At 40.0% G+C, this 18,564-nt stretch overlaps 2 protein-coding genes across 2 annotated transcripts; both read left to right on the forward strand.

Annotated features, from left to right (window-relative positions):
• Positions 1-279: 279 nt before the first annotated feature.
• Positions 280-2,026, forward strand: LOC121985979 (cytochrome P450 94A1-like). The gene has a single exon (XM_042539729.1). The coding sequence runs from the start codon at positions 333-335 to the stop codon at positions 1,920-1,922; it is 1,590 nt and encodes a 529-aa protein (XP_042395663.1). The 5' UTR covers positions 280-332; the 3' UTR covers positions 1,923-2,026.
• A 9,573-nt stretch (positions 2,027-11,599) lies between these two features.
• On the forward strand, positions 11,600-16,031 carry LOC121987048 (cytochrome P450 94B3-like). Its single transcript, XM_042540954.1, has 3 exons — positions 11,600-12,037; positions 12,228-12,735; positions 14,035-16,031. The coding sequence occupies exons 1-3, from the start codon at positions 11,600-11,602 to the stop codon at positions 15,657-15,659; spliced, it is 2,571 nt and encodes an 856-aa protein (XP_042396888.1). The 3' UTR covers positions 15,660-16,031.
• The last annotated feature ends 2,533 nt before the right edge of the window (positions 16,032-18,564 follow it).

The following is an 18,564-nucleotide window of genomic DNA, read 5'->3' on the forward strand; positions in this document are numbered from 1 at the left end:
TAATAAGATATACATAAATATCCATAAAATATTTTTTCATCACATTTCCATTATTAGTATATTCCTATAATTAACTTTACACTCATTATGCTATTATATTTTGCTCACCTATGCAAACAAAATTAGTGTTTATTTGTCCCAGTTCTATTCCTAAGTCAAATAATAAATAAATAAATAAATAAATAACAATAATATAATAAATTTTGAGAAAATGGAGATCAATTTCTATAAAGGCGACGCGTGGTCCCCAGGGCGGCTCTGCCTTATCACTTTTGCCTCGCTAAATTGCCACTGGATCGTTCATTCACTTTGTGAGATTAATTGCAGCAAAGATGCTCACTGCCACTTGGATGGAGCTTCCACTCCTTTCCCTCTTCCTCTTATCCCTCTCCATCCTCTACTTCTTCTTCTTCTTCTTCCGTCGCTCCACTTCCGACGACGTATCGGCGTACCCTCCCGGCTTCGAGCCGTACCCTCTCCTCGGCCACCTCCCGCAGTTCGTCAAGAACCGTCACCGTCTTCCCGATTGGGTCACCGAGTGCATCGCGGCTACGCCCTCCAATTCCTTCGTCCTCTGCCGCCCTGGCGGCGTCCGCGGCCTCATGACGGCCAACCCCGTCCATGTAGAGCACATCCTCCGCGGCCGCTTCGAGCTCTACCCCAAAGGACCCCGCTTCATCTCCTTACTCCATGACTTCCTCGGCAACGGCATCTTCAATTCCGACGGAGAAGTGTGGCGCCTCCAGCGCAAGACTGCCAGCTTCGAGTTTAACACCAAATCGCTCCGCTCCTTCGTCCTCCGCGTCGTCCACGACGAGCTTCTCGCCCGCCTCCTACCCCGCCTCAACCAAGCCGCCGCACAAGGCGTTGTCCTCGACCTCCAGGATCTCCTGGAGCGCTTCGCGTTCGACAACATCTGCAAGGTCGCCTTCAACCAAGACCCCGCCTGTCTCTCCCCCGACACCGCCGCCGCAGCGCAGGACCCCTTCTCCTTCCGCTTTGCGTGCGCCTTCAACGACGCATCCGACATCAGCTCCGGCCGGTTCCGATACGCCGTGCCGAAATTCTGGATGGTGAAGAAGCTGTTCGGCGTGGGTTCAGAGCGGCGTCTCAAAGAGGCGATTACTACCGTGCACGAGTTCGCCGTGAAAATTATCCGAGCGAAGAAGAAAGAGAAGCAGACATACTCTGTTTCGAAGCCATCTTCTCTGTTCAAAGCAGATGATTTGCTATCCCGCTTCGTGGCCAACGAGGACCACTCCGAAGACTTCCTTCGAGACATCGTCGTCAGCTTTATGCTCGCAGGGAAGGACACCACCTCCTCCGCCCTCACCTGGTTTTTCTGGCTCCTTTCCTCGCACCCCGAGGTGGAGGCCAAAATCCTGGCCGAGATCAAGTCCATCCGCGCGCGGCGCCACTCGTTTGACGACGATGAGTTCGGCTTCGAGGATCTCCGCGAGATGAATTACCTGCATGCCTCCATCACGGAGTCGATGCGGTTGTACCCTCCGGTGCCCTTCAACTCGCTTCACTGCCTGGCCGACGACGTGTTCCCGGACGGGACGGCGGTGAAGAAGGGGTGGTTCGTGTCCTACACATCGTACTCGATGGGGCGGATGGAGGCCCTATGGGGGTCGGATTTCGATGAGTTCAAGCCCGAAAGGTGGTTGGAGGCGGAGACGGGTGCGTTCCGGCCGGAAAGCCCTTTCAAGTACCCAGTGTTCCACGGGGGGCCGCGGATGTGCCTCGGGAAGGAGATGGCGTACATCCAGATGAAGTCAATCGCGGCGTGCGTGCTGGAGAGGTTCGTAGTGACGGTGGCGAGGGAAAAGGAGGCGCCGCCGCCGGAGAAAATGGCGACGCTGACGCTGAAAATGAAAGGCGGCCAACCGGTACGCGTGATGGGGAGGGACAACTCCTGATTGCTACTAATCATAATTTATTATGATCGAAAAATGATTATTATAAATAATATTTAATGCTCAATAACATTTTAATATCATAATTTATATTATTTTTATATTTATTATTATAAATAATATCTATAATCATAATAATAAGATAGAAATCAATATTTTTTTATTTTTATTTTCTATTTCTATTGCAATTACATTATGTGATTAGTGTGTCTGGGATATTTTTTATTTTACCTCTTATATTTCAAAATATTATATTCTCCCCTTATAACTAACAAAATTAAACTACAAAAATCTCTATGATAAGACAGTATCTTCTTTCATACCAATTTTAAAATTTTCGGTAGCACCTGCTACATAGGTAAGGTATGTTCAAGATTGAGAATTATTTATTAATCAAGATTAAATTATTGTTAATAAATAAATATAAGAAATAAGAAAGTCATCTGTCTAGGTATTTATATCTTTAATTGATGTTGATGTGACACATCCAACAATATAAATTTTTTCCACTTGTTATCCAATAAATTTGAGAATAATAGATGGACCACAGAAGACGACCCAACATCTTGAGTAGTTCGAGCGTCTTCGATATTTATTTGCGCTACATAAAAATCGAACTCATATTGTATGGAAAATTCATCCATTTATCATCGCATCAAATCCCCAAGGTAATAAATAAATAAATAAACATGTTGCCAGGAAAATTAAAGTCACTATCATAACCTTCTCTTTATCATCATCATCAACCCCAGGACTATAGTGCAATAGAAGAACATCCAATTATCATCCAAATATCCAACTCTCAATTACGATGTATTTGTAGAATTTTTTCAATAAGTGAGACTTGCAACTAAGGGATGCTAGAATTTAGGTTGTTTGCCACGAATACTTTCCGATTTACCCTAACGGTTGATCCAATCGCTCCAGATTCAGTATTACCTGACCTGATTAATCTTTTCTTTTTTTTTACCATCATCATCGTAACTTGAAAAATTCATAATTTGGGTAGTATGAAATGAGTCCCACATGCCTACGTTCGCGACTCCATCGTAATCTCTTGGGTTGCATGAAGTCATCATTATTCTTAATATTGGTACAATTGACTTATAATCAAGATTGATAAACCTCCAGTTGGATTTCGATATTTAATCAATATATTTATTGATACTATAATAACAATCATAATCAAATCTTACCCTACTAGATGGAATCGGCTATATGAATCATTCTACACTATTAGATTATATCCTCTACTATATCATCATCTATACTTAAATAAATTTTATCTTGTTTTATTATTACTAACAAAGTCTTTTTTTGTTCTCCTTTTCTTCATTTGATGTGTGTATTTGTCATAGTTTTACATCGCCTAATCGAAGTATTTATTAGTCATCCAAGTACATGTCCATATCATTTTAAATGTATCTCTCGGAATTTTTTCTCAATATATGCAACTCTGATTTTTCTCTCTAATGCTCTTATATCTTATTCTGTTAATCCTTATATGCCCACATATATACCTAAATATCCTTATCTTTGCAACTCTCATTTTCTACTTATGTGTTTGAGTCATAGCACAACATACAACACTACATAACATAGCAAGTTTAACCACTATTTTATGGAACTTCCATTTAAGTTTTAGAGGTACTTACGATCACATAAAACATTCGACATCCTTCTTCATTTCAACCATCCTGCTTCTATTTTATATAAGACATCTATCTCAATCTCTCCATCGTTTTATAAAAATGATCATAAATACTTAACGCTCTTAGTTCCAGATAACTCGTCATCTCCTATCTTAATAATTATCTCATTACGTCTAATATATGTAAAATTAAATTTTATATATTTTGTCTTTACTCTACTAAACCTAAAAGATTTCCCCTCTAATATTTTCTACCAAGATTCTATTTTATCATTTACTCCTTTACGTGTCTCATCTATGAAAATAACATGCACCACGATAATGTATTTTGAATATGTAAGTATCCCGTGGTAGTTTTGATGTGATCAAGCAAGTTAAGTTAGGTCATGTTATCTTTTAATGCCTTGTGTCTAAGTGTGCAGGAACTTATGAGCACAGGAAGTCGAGCGAAAGACGCAGCTAGTGAGAAGGACGACACTGGAGAGAGCCGACGGGCTCGGTGTGTCCGAGGGATAAGGCATTGCGGAAGAGTACGCTGGCGGATAAGAAGGAAGCGCGCAACGTTTCCTAGGGATGAGAAGCTGAAGCGGAAGGTTGCTCGAGAAGGCCGGAAAATGGATTTGGGTGAGCTCTATCTCAGATGGCCGAAATCACCCAAGCAAGTGGAGCACGTTGGCGGATGAGAAGGAAGTGCGCGGCGTTTCCGAGGGACGAGAAGACTGAGTGGAAGGTTGCTCGAGAAGGTCGGAAAATGGGTTTGAATGAGCCCTATTCTGGATGGACGAAAGCACCCAAACGAGCGGAGCCGGAGCAGAAGACTTGAACAAAAAGTCAACTCATAGTTGACTCTGGTCTAGGCGCCCGGACCCGTTCAGGTGTCGAGGGCGCCCTCAGTGTGGATCAAGTTTAACATGGTCCAGTCTCCCGAACCAGAAAAGTTATCGAAAATGCTAGCTGTCACGATCCGTTGTAACAAGGATAAAAGTTTATCCACGCCCAAGAGCCCGGATCAACTCTATAAATACAGCCTTGATCTCAGTAGTTCAAAAACAACACTTGTAATTGATTTCCTTGTTTATTCTACTATTGTGTGAGTGCTTTAACTACTGTAAGAGGATTCTTCGCCTGAAGGAGATTTATACTGGGCTTTCAATATCTTAGATTAGCAATCTCCTAATTACAAACCAAGTAAAATCTCTGTGCCTCTTTTTTTCTTGTAATTAGTTTATTTTTGTACAAGTGTCTGTTTATTTTAATCAAGTCATAAAGATCAAGAAAGGTATTCTTGTTTTAAATTGTGCAGAGCAATTCACCCTCTCTTGTCGGCCTCTAAGGGTCCAACAAGTGGTATCAGAGAAAGGTCATTTCAAAAGGACTAACAGCCCACTAAAGCACAAGAAATGGTCGGTGCAAGTATCTATCCATTAGTATTCGAGGGGGAGTTCACGTTTTGGAGACATCGAATGGAGGTATATTTTAAAACCAATTTCAATATTTTACTAACTATCAAGTATGGTTTTGATATGCCCAAAAGAGAAGAAGGAAAAGACCTTGAGGAGCATCGATGGACTGAAAATCAGTGCAACAATTTCATAGCAAATGGTAAGGCAGAGTTCCACCTTCTGAGCGTTCTGCCTGTCCAAGCTCTCAACAAAATCGATAAATATAAGAGTGCAAAAGAACTTTGGGAAAAGTTCTTAAAACTCTACAAAGAACCAAAAGAAGTTAAATCCAACTCCTTGATAGACACCGAGTCATCGTCAAAAGAATCCGAGACCGAGGAGAGGAAATTACCGAAACAACTTTCATAGCTGAATATCTACCTGAAGACAAAGAAAGCTCATCCGAGATGTGCATAGATGAAGGGGGAGAGACTTCGAAAAAAAACAACGATGAAGGGGGAACATCGAACAACGAAATAATGGTAAGTAAGGTACGTTCCTGATCTCTTAAAGAACTATTTAAGTTTATCAAAATGCCTTCTAAAAATATAGTTAATTTAGAAAAAGAAAATGTAAAATTAAAATTGACTTTAACAGATGCATGCAGACTAGAGGATTTTGATAATTTAAAAATAAAAAATAAAAAATAAAAAATAAAAAATTAATAGCACAAATAGATAAATTGAAAAATGACTATGCATATTCGAATATTCCATGAAATTTCAAAGATCATCGAAGGATTAACAAGTATTTTAGATACCATAAGAATTAAATTACAAAAGTAGATAGACAATTAATTTCTAAGAAATTTTTGATAAATATAGTTGGAAGAACTTATATTGGGTTCGAAAATCATGTTTAAATTATTTTTTTTTGTATATTATACTTTGAATTGGTTTAATTTTTTTCTTAGAATTATCAAATAAATTATTTTACATAATATCTATTAGAAATTAATTAGAATTTGATTTTTTTTAAGCAAGAGAATTTTATTTAAGTGTGTTTGTTGTTCGAGGGTGCTCGCTCATGTGCCTCTGCTTCTTCATTATAAGTATCAATGCAATAAAGATAATCATAAGATAAATGCAATAGTAAGACATGATGTAATTCGTTTTACGAACTTTGCTTATATTTCACAACAAATTGCCCATCCAATCAGTCATTTCCGATCAACTCACTAAAATTTCTCCATCACAAGAGGCCAAGGATCAACCCAAACTTTGGAATGTTTACAATAAAGATATCCTCTCAAATAGAAATGAAATGCAAAGCTCAAGGAGAAATTATCAAGGAGTTCTATGTTGAAGTTTTCAACTTGGATTATAAGACCTTTGAAGATTTTTGTTTGGCACTTGAGCACTTGGTCAATAAAGCACATAGAATATTCTTATACACCCTTAACTACTCAATAACTCTCAAATTTTTATATAGATATCATTTTAATGCCCACATTCTGTCCACCTCTATTAGCCATGATCGTAAGCAACCAACGGCTATATTAACAATTAACTTCAAATCTGAGCTAGTCCACCTTTCCTACTCTTAACTCTCTAATTTTATATAGATATTATTTTAATGGCCACGTTTTGTCCACCTCCACTAGCCATGATCGTAAGCAACCAACGACTATATTAACAATTAACAATTAACAATTAACAACTGTCCACCTCCACCTTTCCTACTCTTACGGAAAGAGCCGTTATATACTTATATTAGAGTAAATATCTCTCATAATTTACTAAGTATGGGGTCAATCTGAAATGGCCGTTGAGATGCAGTTTTACTTTTTGTTCTAACTCGATGACATCTGATCCAATTGATTGCTCATGTCTTTAATTGAATTTGATTGAACATTTAAGTTCTACTTGACTATTGCTCAAGTAGAACAAAGTGGGACTGGGCTCGGGGATTAATCTAATAGTAAGAATTAGCTATTGGATTATTAAAAAAAAACCATTATGTTCATTGAACCTTGCATTTAGTCTATGATTAGTTAATTAAATAATACCATCCAGTTAATTAAATCTTAATCATTCCTCTAAATTTTCTGATCCGCAATCTTTGGTCTCCTCCTGGCCCCTTCCATCATTTGCACATCGGATAACGGTCGAAATCCGATAAAATTAACTATGATTTCTCCTGGGTTCAACTTCCCACGTAGGTTATAGTTTAGGTCGAGTCAGGCGACCAAAGGCCGCGAGCAGTTGGACAGACTATATGGCGCTGACTAGTGGGAGGCCCGTCCACCGACGACGGCCTCTGACCGTCTGACTCGATCCAAACTATAACTTAGATGAGAAGATGAATCCAGAGGAGATCACAGTTAATTTTAATTAGATTCCGATCGTAATCCGACATGCAAATGATGAAAATGATCAGAAAAAAAATCAGGAATTATGAACCAGAAAATCTAAACTCCCTTCACTAATTAGCTTTACATTCCTATAAGCCCACCATGAAGTCTTAGGGTTGAATGAGTTTATACTACTACTCAGAACGTGTTGTCCCTTGTTTAACTGCTTTATATAAGTCACTAGGTAGTTTGTTTATACTTAACTAAATACATCATCCCGGACGATATTGCTCAAAAATAAAAATCAATCAAGATAACTTTACACTCATTATGAAATAACTTTACTCTCATAATCTTTCATAGCTTCCATACCTCTAAGTCTTCAACCTCACGTGGACTATCCTCATTCTTGAGTTAACCTCATTTCAAGCCTTCACTTCATTGGATGCCCCAAACTCCCATAGCTTATTATTTTTTGCTCACCTATGCAAACAAAATTAGTGCTTCTTTGCCCAAGTTCTATTCCTAAACCAAATAATAATAATAAAAAATAAATAACAATAATATAATAAATTTTGAGAAAATGGGCATTCATTCACTTTGTGAGTTTAATAGCAGCAAAGATGCTCACTGCCACTTGGATGGAGCTTCGACTGCTTCCCCTCTTCCTCTTCTCCCTCTCCATCCTCTATGCTTCTTCTTCGTCTTCCATCAGTCCACTTCCGACGATGTCCCAGCGTACCCTCCCGGCTTCGAGCTGTACCCTCTCCTCGGCCACCTCTCACAGTTCGTCAAGAATCGTCATCGTCTCTCGGCTAGGCTCTCCAATTCCTATTAGAAAATAATTATTATAAGTAAATAGTTATTTATTTCCTAATTATTATGAAATAATTATTATTAGAAAATAGTTATTTATTTTCTAGTTATTAGAGAAAAATAATTATTATTAAGAAATACTTATTATTTTCCTAATTTATGTATTTTTCTATTTTCACTTGTAATGGTATTTATATATATCATATGCTATTATTAATAATATGTGTGAATTTTATCGTCAATATGATATCAGAGCTCTAAGCTTAACAGCAACCTTTTTTTCTTCTCTTTCTTTTTTTCTTCTCTCCACAATACCTACCAGTCGCCTTCTACAATGGTTGTCGCCGACGACATCAACCACCGGCTCCAACCGCCTTCTATAATGGCTGCCTCCGACGACATCACCCGCCGACTATCTCTCACAAATACTCCTGATTCTCCTACCTCTCTTGTGGTTCTCAACGTCGATGCTAAGGCACCGTTGAAACTCACCACCTCTAATTATTTTGCCTAGCGCTTGCAGTTCATGTCTCTTCTATTTGGATATGACTTACTAGGTTTGTTGATGGCTCACATCCCTGCCCCCCTGCGCAGATAACGCCTACAGATGTCACGTTCCCTCAAGCGAATCATGATAATATTATCTAGCTCTGCCAGGATCAACTTCTCCTCAACGCTATTATAGGGAGTGATGCTTCTTCTGTTGACGTCATAGTATGCATGAAAAATTTACGATTACGGATCTTGGGGCTCTTTCCCTCTTATACGATATTGAAATTCGCTCAACCTCAAATGGTCTTCTGTTATCCTAGCAAAAGTATGTCACTGATTTTCTCTCCAAATACAATATGCTTGATTCCAAGCCGGTCTCCACTCCTATTGCTGTTGGCTCTCGTCTTACTTTGCATGATGGGTCTTAATCTTTTGATACGACTAAGTTCCGACAAATAGTTGGAGGCTTACAATATCTCCGTGTGACTCGTCTTGATATTTCCTTTGCGGTCAATAAACTTTCACAGTTTATGCATGCTCCTTCAAAGACGCATTGGGGTGCTGTGAAGCGTCTACTTCGGTATCTCAATAGTACTAGGAATCTTGGCATTCGTCTTCTTACGGATACACCTTTTACTCTTCATGGTTTTTCCGATGCAGATTGGGTAGGAGATCCAGATGATCGGTGTTCTATGGGTGCATTAATTATTTTTCTAGGTGCTAATCTGTTTCCTATAAATATACCAAACAACGCACGATTGCATGCTCTTCGACTGAGGCTGAATATCGTGTCTTTGCCTCTACAACAACTGAGATCTAATGGATTAAGTCACTTTTGACAGATCTACTTCTTCCGGTTACCACGCCTGTTGTGTTTTTTACTGATAATTTGGGTGTCACGTATCTTTCAGTTTATTCTGTTTTTCACTCTTGGATGAAGCATCTGGCTATTAACTATCATTTTGTTCGTGATCTGGTGCAGACCTCCGAACTACGAGTTACTCATATTCATGCTGATGATCAGTTGGCTGATGCACTTACAAAATCGCTTTCTCGACCTCGGTTGTTTGCTATTTGCAGTAAGATTGATGTCATTTCTGGGAAACTATCTTAAGAGGGTGTATTAGGAAATAATTATTATAAGTAAATACTTATTTATTTTCTAATTATTAGGAATAATTATTATTAAAAAATAGTTATTTGTTTCCTAGTTATTAGAGAATAATTATTATTAGGAAATACTTATTGTTTTTCTAATTTATGTATTTTTCTATTTTCACTTGTAATGGTATTTTTATATATCATATGCTATCATTAATAATATGTGTAAATTCTATCGTTAATATGATATCAGAGCTCTAAGCTTAACAGCAACCTTTTTTTTCTTCTCTTTCTTTCTTTCTTTTCTCCACAATACCTACCAGCCGCCTTCTACAATGGTTGTCGTCGACGACATCAACCGCCGGCTCCAACCACCTTCTATAATGGCTGCCACCGACGACATCATCCGCGACTATCTCTCACAAATACTCATGATTCTCCTGCCTCTATTGTGGTTCTCAACGTCGATGCTAAGGCACCGTTGAAACTCACCACCTCTAATTATTTTGCCTGGCGCTTGCAGTTCATGTCTTTTCTATTTGGATATGACTTACTAGGTTTTGTTGATGGCTCACATCCCTGCCCCCTGCGCAAATAACGCCTACAGATGTCACGCTCCCTCATGCAAATCCTGATAATATTATCTAGCTCTGCCAGGATCAACTTCTCCTCAATGCTATTATAGGGAGTGATGCTTCTTCTGTTGACATCATAGTATGTAAACTTCATGCAAAATTTACGATTAAGAATCTTGGGGCTCTTTCCCTCTTACGTGGTATTGAAATTCGCCCAACCTCAAATGGTCTTCTCTTATCTCATCAAAAGTATGTCACTGATCTTCTCTCTAAACACAATATGCTTGATTCCAAGCCGGTCTCCACTCCTATTGCTGCTGGTTCTCGTCTTACTTTGCATGATGAGTCTTCATCTTTTGATACGACTAAGTTCCGACAAGTAGTTGGAGGCTTACAACATCTCTGTATGACTCATCCTGATATTTCCTTTACGGTCAATAAACTTTCATAGTTTATGCATGCTCCTTTAGAGACGCATTGGGGTGCTGTGAAGCATCTACTTCGGTATCTCAATAGTACTAGGGATCTTGGCATTCGTCTTCTTACGGATACACCTTTTATTCTTCATGGGTTCTTCGATACAGATTGAGTAGGAGATCCAGATGATCGGTATTCTACGGGTGCATTTATTATTTTTCTAGGTGCTAATCTGTTTCCTAGAAATATACCAAACAACGCACGATTGCATGCTCTTCGACTGAAGCTGAATATCGTGTCATTGCCTCTGTAGCAACTGAGATCTAATGGATTAAGTCACTTTTGACATATTTGCTTCTTTCGGTTACCACACTTGTTGTGCTTTTTACTTATAATTTGGGTGTCACATATCTTTCAGTTTATCATGTTTTTCACTCTCGGATGGAGCATCTGGCTATTGACTATTATTTTGTTCGTGATCTGGTGCAAACCTCCGAACTACGAGTTACTCATATTCACGCTGACGATCAGTTGGCTGATGCACTTACAAAATCGCTTTTTCGATCTCGGTTGTTTGCTATTGCAGTAAGATTGGTGTCATTTCTGGGATACTATCTTGAGAGGGTGTATTAAGAAATAATTATTATAAGTAAATACTTATTTATTTTCTAATTATTAGGGAATAATTATTATTAGAAAATAGTTATTTATTTTCTAATTATTAGAGAATAATTATTATTAGGAAATACTTATTATTTTCATAATTTATATTTTTTTTTATTTTTATTTGTAATGATAATTATATATACCATAGGTTATCACTAATAACACATGTAAATTTTATCGTCAATAATTCCTTCGTCCTCTGTCGCCCAAAGAGCGTCCGCGACCACATGACGGCCAACCCCGTCCATGTAGAGCACATCCTCTGCGACCACTTCGAGCTCTACCCCAAAGGACCCCGCTTCATCTCTTTACTCCATGGCTTCCTCGGCGACGGCATCTTCAATTCCAACGGAGAAGCGTGGCGCCTCCAACACAAGACTACCAGCTTCGAGTTTAACACCAAATCACTCAGCTCCTTCGTCCTCCGCATCGTCCACGACGAGCTTCTCGCCCGTCTCCTACCCCGCCGCAACCAAGCCGCCACACAAGGCATTGTCCTCGGCCTCCAGGATCTCCTAGAGCACTTCTCATTCGACAACATCTGCAAGGTCTCCTTCAACCAAGACCCTGCTTGTCTCTCCCCCGACATCGCAGCCGCTGCGCAGGACCCCTTCTCCTCCCGCTTTGCGTGCGCCTTCGACGACGCATCCGACAAGCTCCAGTCGGTTCTGATATGTCGAAGAAGCTGTTCGGCGTGGGTTTAGAGCGGCGTCTCAAAGAGATGATTACTACCATGCACGAGTTCGCCATGAAAATTATCCGAGCGAAGAAGAAAGAGAAGCAGACATACTCTGTTTCGAAGCCATCTTCTTTATTCAAAGCAGATGATTTGCTATCCCGCTTTGTGGCCACGAGGACCACTCCGAAGACTTCCTTCGAGACATCGTCGTCAGCTTTATGCTCGCAGGGAAGGACACCACCTCCTCCGCCCTCACCTGGTTCTTCTGGCTCCTTTCCTCGCACCCCAAGATGGAGGCCAAGATCCTGGCCGAGATCAAGTCCATCCACGCGCGGCGCCACTCCTTTGACGACGATGCGTTCGGCTTCGAGGATCTCCGCGAGATGAACTACCTGCATGCCTCCATCACGGAGTCGATGCAGTTGTACGCTCCAGTGCCCTTCAACTCACTTCACTGCCTGGCCGACGACGTGCTCCCGAACGGGACGACGGTGAAGAAGGGGTGGTTCGTGTCCTACGCATCGTACTCGATGGGTCGGATGGAGGCCCTATGGGGGTCGAATTTCGATGAGTTCAAGCTGGAAAGGTCGTTGGAGGCGGAGACAGATACGTTCTGGCCGGAGAGTCCTTTCAAGTACCCAATGTTCCAGGGGGGCCGCATATGTGCCTGGGGAAGGAGATGGTGTACGTCCAGATGAAGTCAATCGCGGCATGCGTGCTGGAGAGGTTCGTAGTGACAGTGGCGAGGGAAAAGGAGGCGTTGCCGCGGTAGAAAATGGTGAAGCTGTCGCTCAAAATGAAGCGTAGTCTACCGGTGCGCGTGATGGGAGGGAGAACTCCTAATTGCTGGGTAAATCTTAGTTACTTTCATTGATTATTTCTGGAGTGAACGGTTCGTTCCTATGGAATTTTTCTATCAATCATCAAGGTAAATCAGGAAGTGTACGCGATGATCAACCCAGAAGTCCAACATCCTTTGATTACATCCCTCATTTGAAGAAATTTTTTTTACAAATACGTCATAATTAAAATTTTAATTATGGATATTCGGATAACAATCTTGATGTCATATTGCGGCATCACGCCCCGAGGACACTGGATAAATAGTAAAAGATTGCAGTTCGAGTGATTTAAATAGAAGTTATAGAAAAAAATGATAATGATAATGAAGGTATAGAAAAAATGATAATGAAAATCATAATGAATCAATTTACTAGGGAGACGCCTTTTTATATATAAAAAAATCAAGATAGGGCAAAACAGACGTTTTTTTTTTTTTTACTTTTGCCCTTTTAATTTTCTCCTCCCTCCGCTCAATTTCAATACCTAAAAGGGCAATAGTTATGTTTGACCCAAGTTTTTCTTTCTCTGAGTACTTAATAACTCCTGTACTGTATTTTATTCCCCTCCTAAATCACTAGGTCAATAATTGTGGTCAAATAAAACTGATTATTTTACTTGGATAACAAGTTTCTCGTGCCAATTCTCGGATAACAAGTCAAACATAACTAAATCCTGACCAACTACAGAAAAGAATATAACATTTAGTCAAACACAAATCTGACATAACTTCATATGCAACCTTCCTTGTTTGATTCAAGGAGTTTTTTGACCGTGTAATTTCTTATTTTATTTTTAGTTTTATAAAAATAGAAAAACTAACAAAAATATTTTTTATAAAGTATAAACTTTTATATTCTCCCATAAACTATGCTTGATTTTTCTCAAAAATAAGAAAAAAAGTAATGACATTTTTAGAAAACAAAAATCAGTAAATCTAGAAGAAAATTAGTGGGATATCTTTAACAAGCAAACAAAAAGAGCGCTTATTTGTCCAAGTTCCCTTTCTAATAAATAACAATAATATAATAAATATTGAGAAATGGATTTCAATTTCTTTAAAGGCGACGCCTGTCGGTCCTCTGCGTTATCACCAGCATCTTTCTCCTGGATCGTTCATTCACTTTGCGAGATTAATTGCAGCAAAGCTCACGATCATGTTCACTGCAACGTTGATGGAGCTTCGATTCCTACCGCCTCAATCCCAATCCATTCTCCTCTTCCTCTTCTCCCTCTCCATCCTCTACTTCTTCTTCTTCATCTTCCGTCGCTCCACTCCCGACGGCGTCCCGGCGTACCCTCCCGGCCTCGAGCCGTATCCTCTCCTCGGCCACCTCCCCCAGTTCGTCAAGAACCGTCGCCGCCTTCTCGATTGGTTCGCAGAGTGCATCGCGGCTACGCCCTCCAATTCCTTCGTCCTCTGCCGCCCTGGCGGCGTCCGTGGCCTCATGACAGCCAACCCCGTCCATGTAGAGCACATCCTCCGCGGCCGCTTCGAGCTCTACCCCAAGGGACCCCGCGTCACCTCCTTACTCCATGACTTCCTCGGCGACGGCATCTTCAATTCCGACGGCGAATCGTGGCGCCTCCAGCGTAAGACTGCCAGCTTCGAGTTCAACACTAAGTCGCTCCGCTCCTTCGTACTACGCGTCGTCCGCGACGAGCTCCTCGCCCGCCTCCTACCCCGCCTCAACCAAGCCGCCGCACAAGGCGTTGTCCTCGACCTCCAGGATCTCCTGGAGCGCTTCGCGTTCGACAACATCTGCAAGGTCGCCTTCAACCAAGACCCCGCCTGTCTCTCCCCCGACACCGCCACCGCAGCGCAGGACCCCTTCTCCTCCCGCTTTGCGAGCGCCTTCAACGACGCCTCCGACATCACCTCCGGCCGGTTCCGATACGTCGTGCCGAAATTCTGGATGGTGAAGAAGCTGTTCGGCGTGGGTTCAGAGCGGCGTCTCAAAGAGGCGATTACTACCGTGCACGAGTTCGCCGTGAAAATTATTCGAGCGAAGAAGAAAGAGAAGCAGACATACTCTGTTTCGAAGCCATCTTCTCTGTTCAAAGCAGATGATTTGCTATCCCGCTTCGTGGCCAACGAGGACCACTCCGAAGACTTCCTTCGAGACATCGTCGTCAGCTTTATGCTCGCAGGGAAGGACACCACCTCCTCCGCCCTCACCTGGTTCTTCTGGCTCCTTTCCTCGCACCCGGAGGTGGAGGCCAAGATCCTGGCCGAGATCAAGTCCATCCGCGCGCGGCGCCACTCCTCTGACGACGATGAGTTCGGCTTCGAGGATCTCCGCGAGATGAACTACCTGCATGCCTCCATCACGGAGTCGATGCGGTTGTACCCTCCGGTGCCCTCCAACTCGCTTCACTGCCAGGACGACGACGTGTTCCCGGACGGGACGGCGGTGAAGAAGGGGTGGTTCGTGTCCTACTCGTCGTATTCTATGGGGAGGATGGAGGCCCTATGGGGGTCGGATTTCGATGAGTTCAAACCCGAAAGGTGGTTGGAGGCGGAGACTGGGTCGTTCCGGCCGGAGAGCCCTTTCAAGTACCCAGTGTTCCACGGGGGGCCGCGGATGTGCCTGGGGAAGGATATGGCGTACATCCAGATGAAGTCAATCGCGGCGTGCGTGCTGGAGAGGTTCGTGGTGACGGTGGTGAGGGAAAAGGAGGCGCCGCCGCCGGAGAAAATGGTGACGCTGACGTTGAAAATGAAGGGCGGCCTGCCGGTGCGCGTGGTGGGTAGGGAGAAATGCTAGCGCTGATTGCGAGGCGGGGATTGCCTGCTACCCATCATAATTTATTATGATCCTAATACGGTTATTATAAATAATATTTAATAACAGTTTGATATCATATTTTATATTATTTTATATTTATTATTATAAATTATATCTATAATCATAATAATAAGATAGAAATTAGCTTTTTTTATTTTTATTTTCTATTTCGGTTGCAATGACATTACGTAATTAGTGGGTCTAGGATATTTGTTTTTTATTTTACCTCTTATATTTCAAAATATTATATTTTTCCCTTCTAATTTACAAAATTAAACTACAAAAATCTTAATCTTAAAGCAATATCTTCTTTCATTCAAAATTTAAACTTTTCCGTAGCATCTATTACATGTGTAACGAGAAAATTATGTTTTTAGTCCTGTAATTTATACTTTTTTCAATTTTAGTCCTGTTATGAGTCAATTTACATTTTTAGTCCTTTAACTTGTAATATTTTCCTATTTCAGTCCTTTTTCTTCTAAAATTGAAATTTTTCAACGGAAAATAATGAGTTGTAAATTGAATTTGGGGATTTTGATTTTTTTATACCGATGTGCTTTTTATATTCCAACCACAAACTAGACATTTTCCGTTGAAAAATTTCAATTTTGGAGGAAAAAAGATTGAAATTGGAAAATATTACAAGTTACAGGACTAAGAACGTAAATTAACTCATAACAGGACTAAAATTGAAAAAAATACAAATTATAGGACTAAAAATATAATTTTCTCCATGTGTAACGTAAGTTCAAGATACAGAATGACCTCCCCTATATGCAATCATCACAGTTCAAAGGTAAAGTCATTCCTAATTTAGGGCATTAAAAATTAAATTTTTCAATAAATTTTTTTAACATTTTTAATATATCACATCATAAGTATAAATTTTTTTTAAAACATCTCTAATAATTAAATCTCTCAATTAACTTTTTTAATAATTTTTAATATGTCACATCAGATCATATCATAAGTATAAATCCCTACTATTATCTCCGCAATGAAAAAATCTCCATACAATCTTTTTTGTATGTCCTACATTATAAATTATATATTTTTATTTATTAATTTTTCATTTAATATATTTATATAATTTTCATTTAATATTTTAATTAATTTATGATTTGGATTTAATTTATTTATAATTTATAATTAATAAATTTATGATTTTAATTTAATTAAAATTATAATTTTAAATTAATAAATTAATTAATTTATGATTTTAATTTAATTATAATCATTTCTATATTTTTTAACTTATCTCAAATATATTTATATTCAAAAGAAAAAAAATACCACTTTAATTATTATTAACTATTTATGAAATAAAATATTATAATTAAATGTTACATCAAATAATTTATTTTTAATTATTTAGAAATGATCAACATTAATTACTGATTTCACTTTAAAGAAAAAAAAGCAGGTTTAAAAACTCAAACTTACTCTTGAATTAAAAACCTCAAATCTCAGCTATATAATCATAAAAACTTTTTTGATAAGATTTTTCAATTTTACAAACCTTTTACAAAGTTTATATTGAAGATGCTCTTAGGAATTTATCTCTCTACAATTATGTTTGGCATTCCCAGGCAACTAGGGATGTAAATGAACCAAACGGTTCGCGAGCTATTCGGAGCTCGATTCGGTAAAAAGCTCGTTCGAGTTCGTTCGTTTATCTTATCGAGCCGAGCTCGAGCTTAAGGATATTCGGCTCGGCTCGCGAACATGTTCGTTTATAGGCTCGCGAGCCAAAAAAACGAGCCTTAAAACGAGCTCTAAAACGAGCCCAAAAAACGAGCTCTAAAACGAGCCTTAAAATGAGCCAAAAACGAGCTCTAAAACGAGTCAAAAACGAACTCTAAACGAGCCCGAAAACGAGTCCGAGCTCGCTTAACGAGTTAGGCTCGTTAACTTTGATAATCGAACTAATAACGAGCCGAGCTCGAACTGTTCGCGAGCCTGATAATTCTAAAACGAGCCGAGGCTCGCGAGCTCGAGCCCGAATATAACTTAAACGAGCCGAGCTCGAGCCTGATACTGTTCGACTCGGTTCGGCTCGTTTACATCCCTACAGGCAACCTATATGACTTTTGGCCACTAAAATACAAAATTATTATTTATTAATAAAGATTGAATTATTAATAAGCATGTTTATTCATACTTCGAGATCTTTGATGGGTGAGCCTTCGAGATCTTCGATGGGTGAGCCTTCAATGAGATGAAAGCGATCAACATGTTGATCGGAGTCGCTAAATACCGGAGGGGAGTGATCTCTTGGAGAATGTCTGAGAAGGAAAAAAATGGAGAGAAGAGGTTAGAATGAAAGTCATGGGTGCCCCGATGTTACCATTTCGATACTCATGTAAATTTCGACGGAGAATAAATATGCAAACCTACCTTCGTTTGCCTTTGTGGACCCTTTTTATAATACTGCCATCATGTATCTCTCTCCTTTATATTAATGATGTATTAATCATGAACGTGTATCATATTATAGTAAGGGGAGTGTCATATCGTATCTACTAGCATCATACAGATCAAGATACAACCTTCATATACTCAAACAATCCACATGTTATGTTAGTACATGTATCGTTTTTCATGATGGGCTGGCCTTGAGGCCCTTGAGCTATAAGATAATTGAGCAGGAGATCGAGGGTCTATTAAATAGGAGAATGTTGGATTATTAAGGCTAAATGGAAATGGACAAGGCAATATGCCCCGTCGGTACAAGAGGTGAGCCCCTGGTCAACCTTACCACCCGGGAATAATAGAGCTCCTCCAGTCGGAGGGATCAATCAGGGATAGGGATAGTGGGGTGCACCCTATCGAAGAGGGGCGAAGTGTGTCTAATCAGTGAGGATGATTTGGGAGAAATAGAGGT

This window comes from Zingiber officinale, chromosome 5B (assembly GCF_018446385.1).
Source record: "Zingiber officinale cultivar Zhangliang chromosome 5B, Zo_v1.1, whole genome shotgun sequence".
NCBI classification, from domain to species: Eukaryota; Viridiplantae; Streptophyta; class Magnoliopsida; order Zingiberales; family Zingiberaceae; genus Zingiber; species Zingiber officinale.

Coding starts and splice junctions, on each gene's coding strand:
- LOC121985979 (XM_042539729.1), top strand. CDS start 333: ATGCTCACTGCCACTTGGATGGAGCTTCCACTCCTTTCCCTCTTCCTC.
- LOC121987048 (XM_042540954.1), top strand. CDS start 11,600: ATGACGGCCAACCCCGTCCATGTAGAGCACATCCTCTGCGACCACTTC. Junction 12,038..12,227: donor CATCCGACAAGCTCCAGTCG/GTTCTGATATGT, acceptor TGTGGCCACGAG/GACCACTCCGAAGACTTCCT. Junction 12,736..14,034: donor TGCCTGGGGAAGGAGATGGT/GTACGTCCAGAT, acceptor GATTAATTGCAG/CAAAGCTCACGATCATGTTC.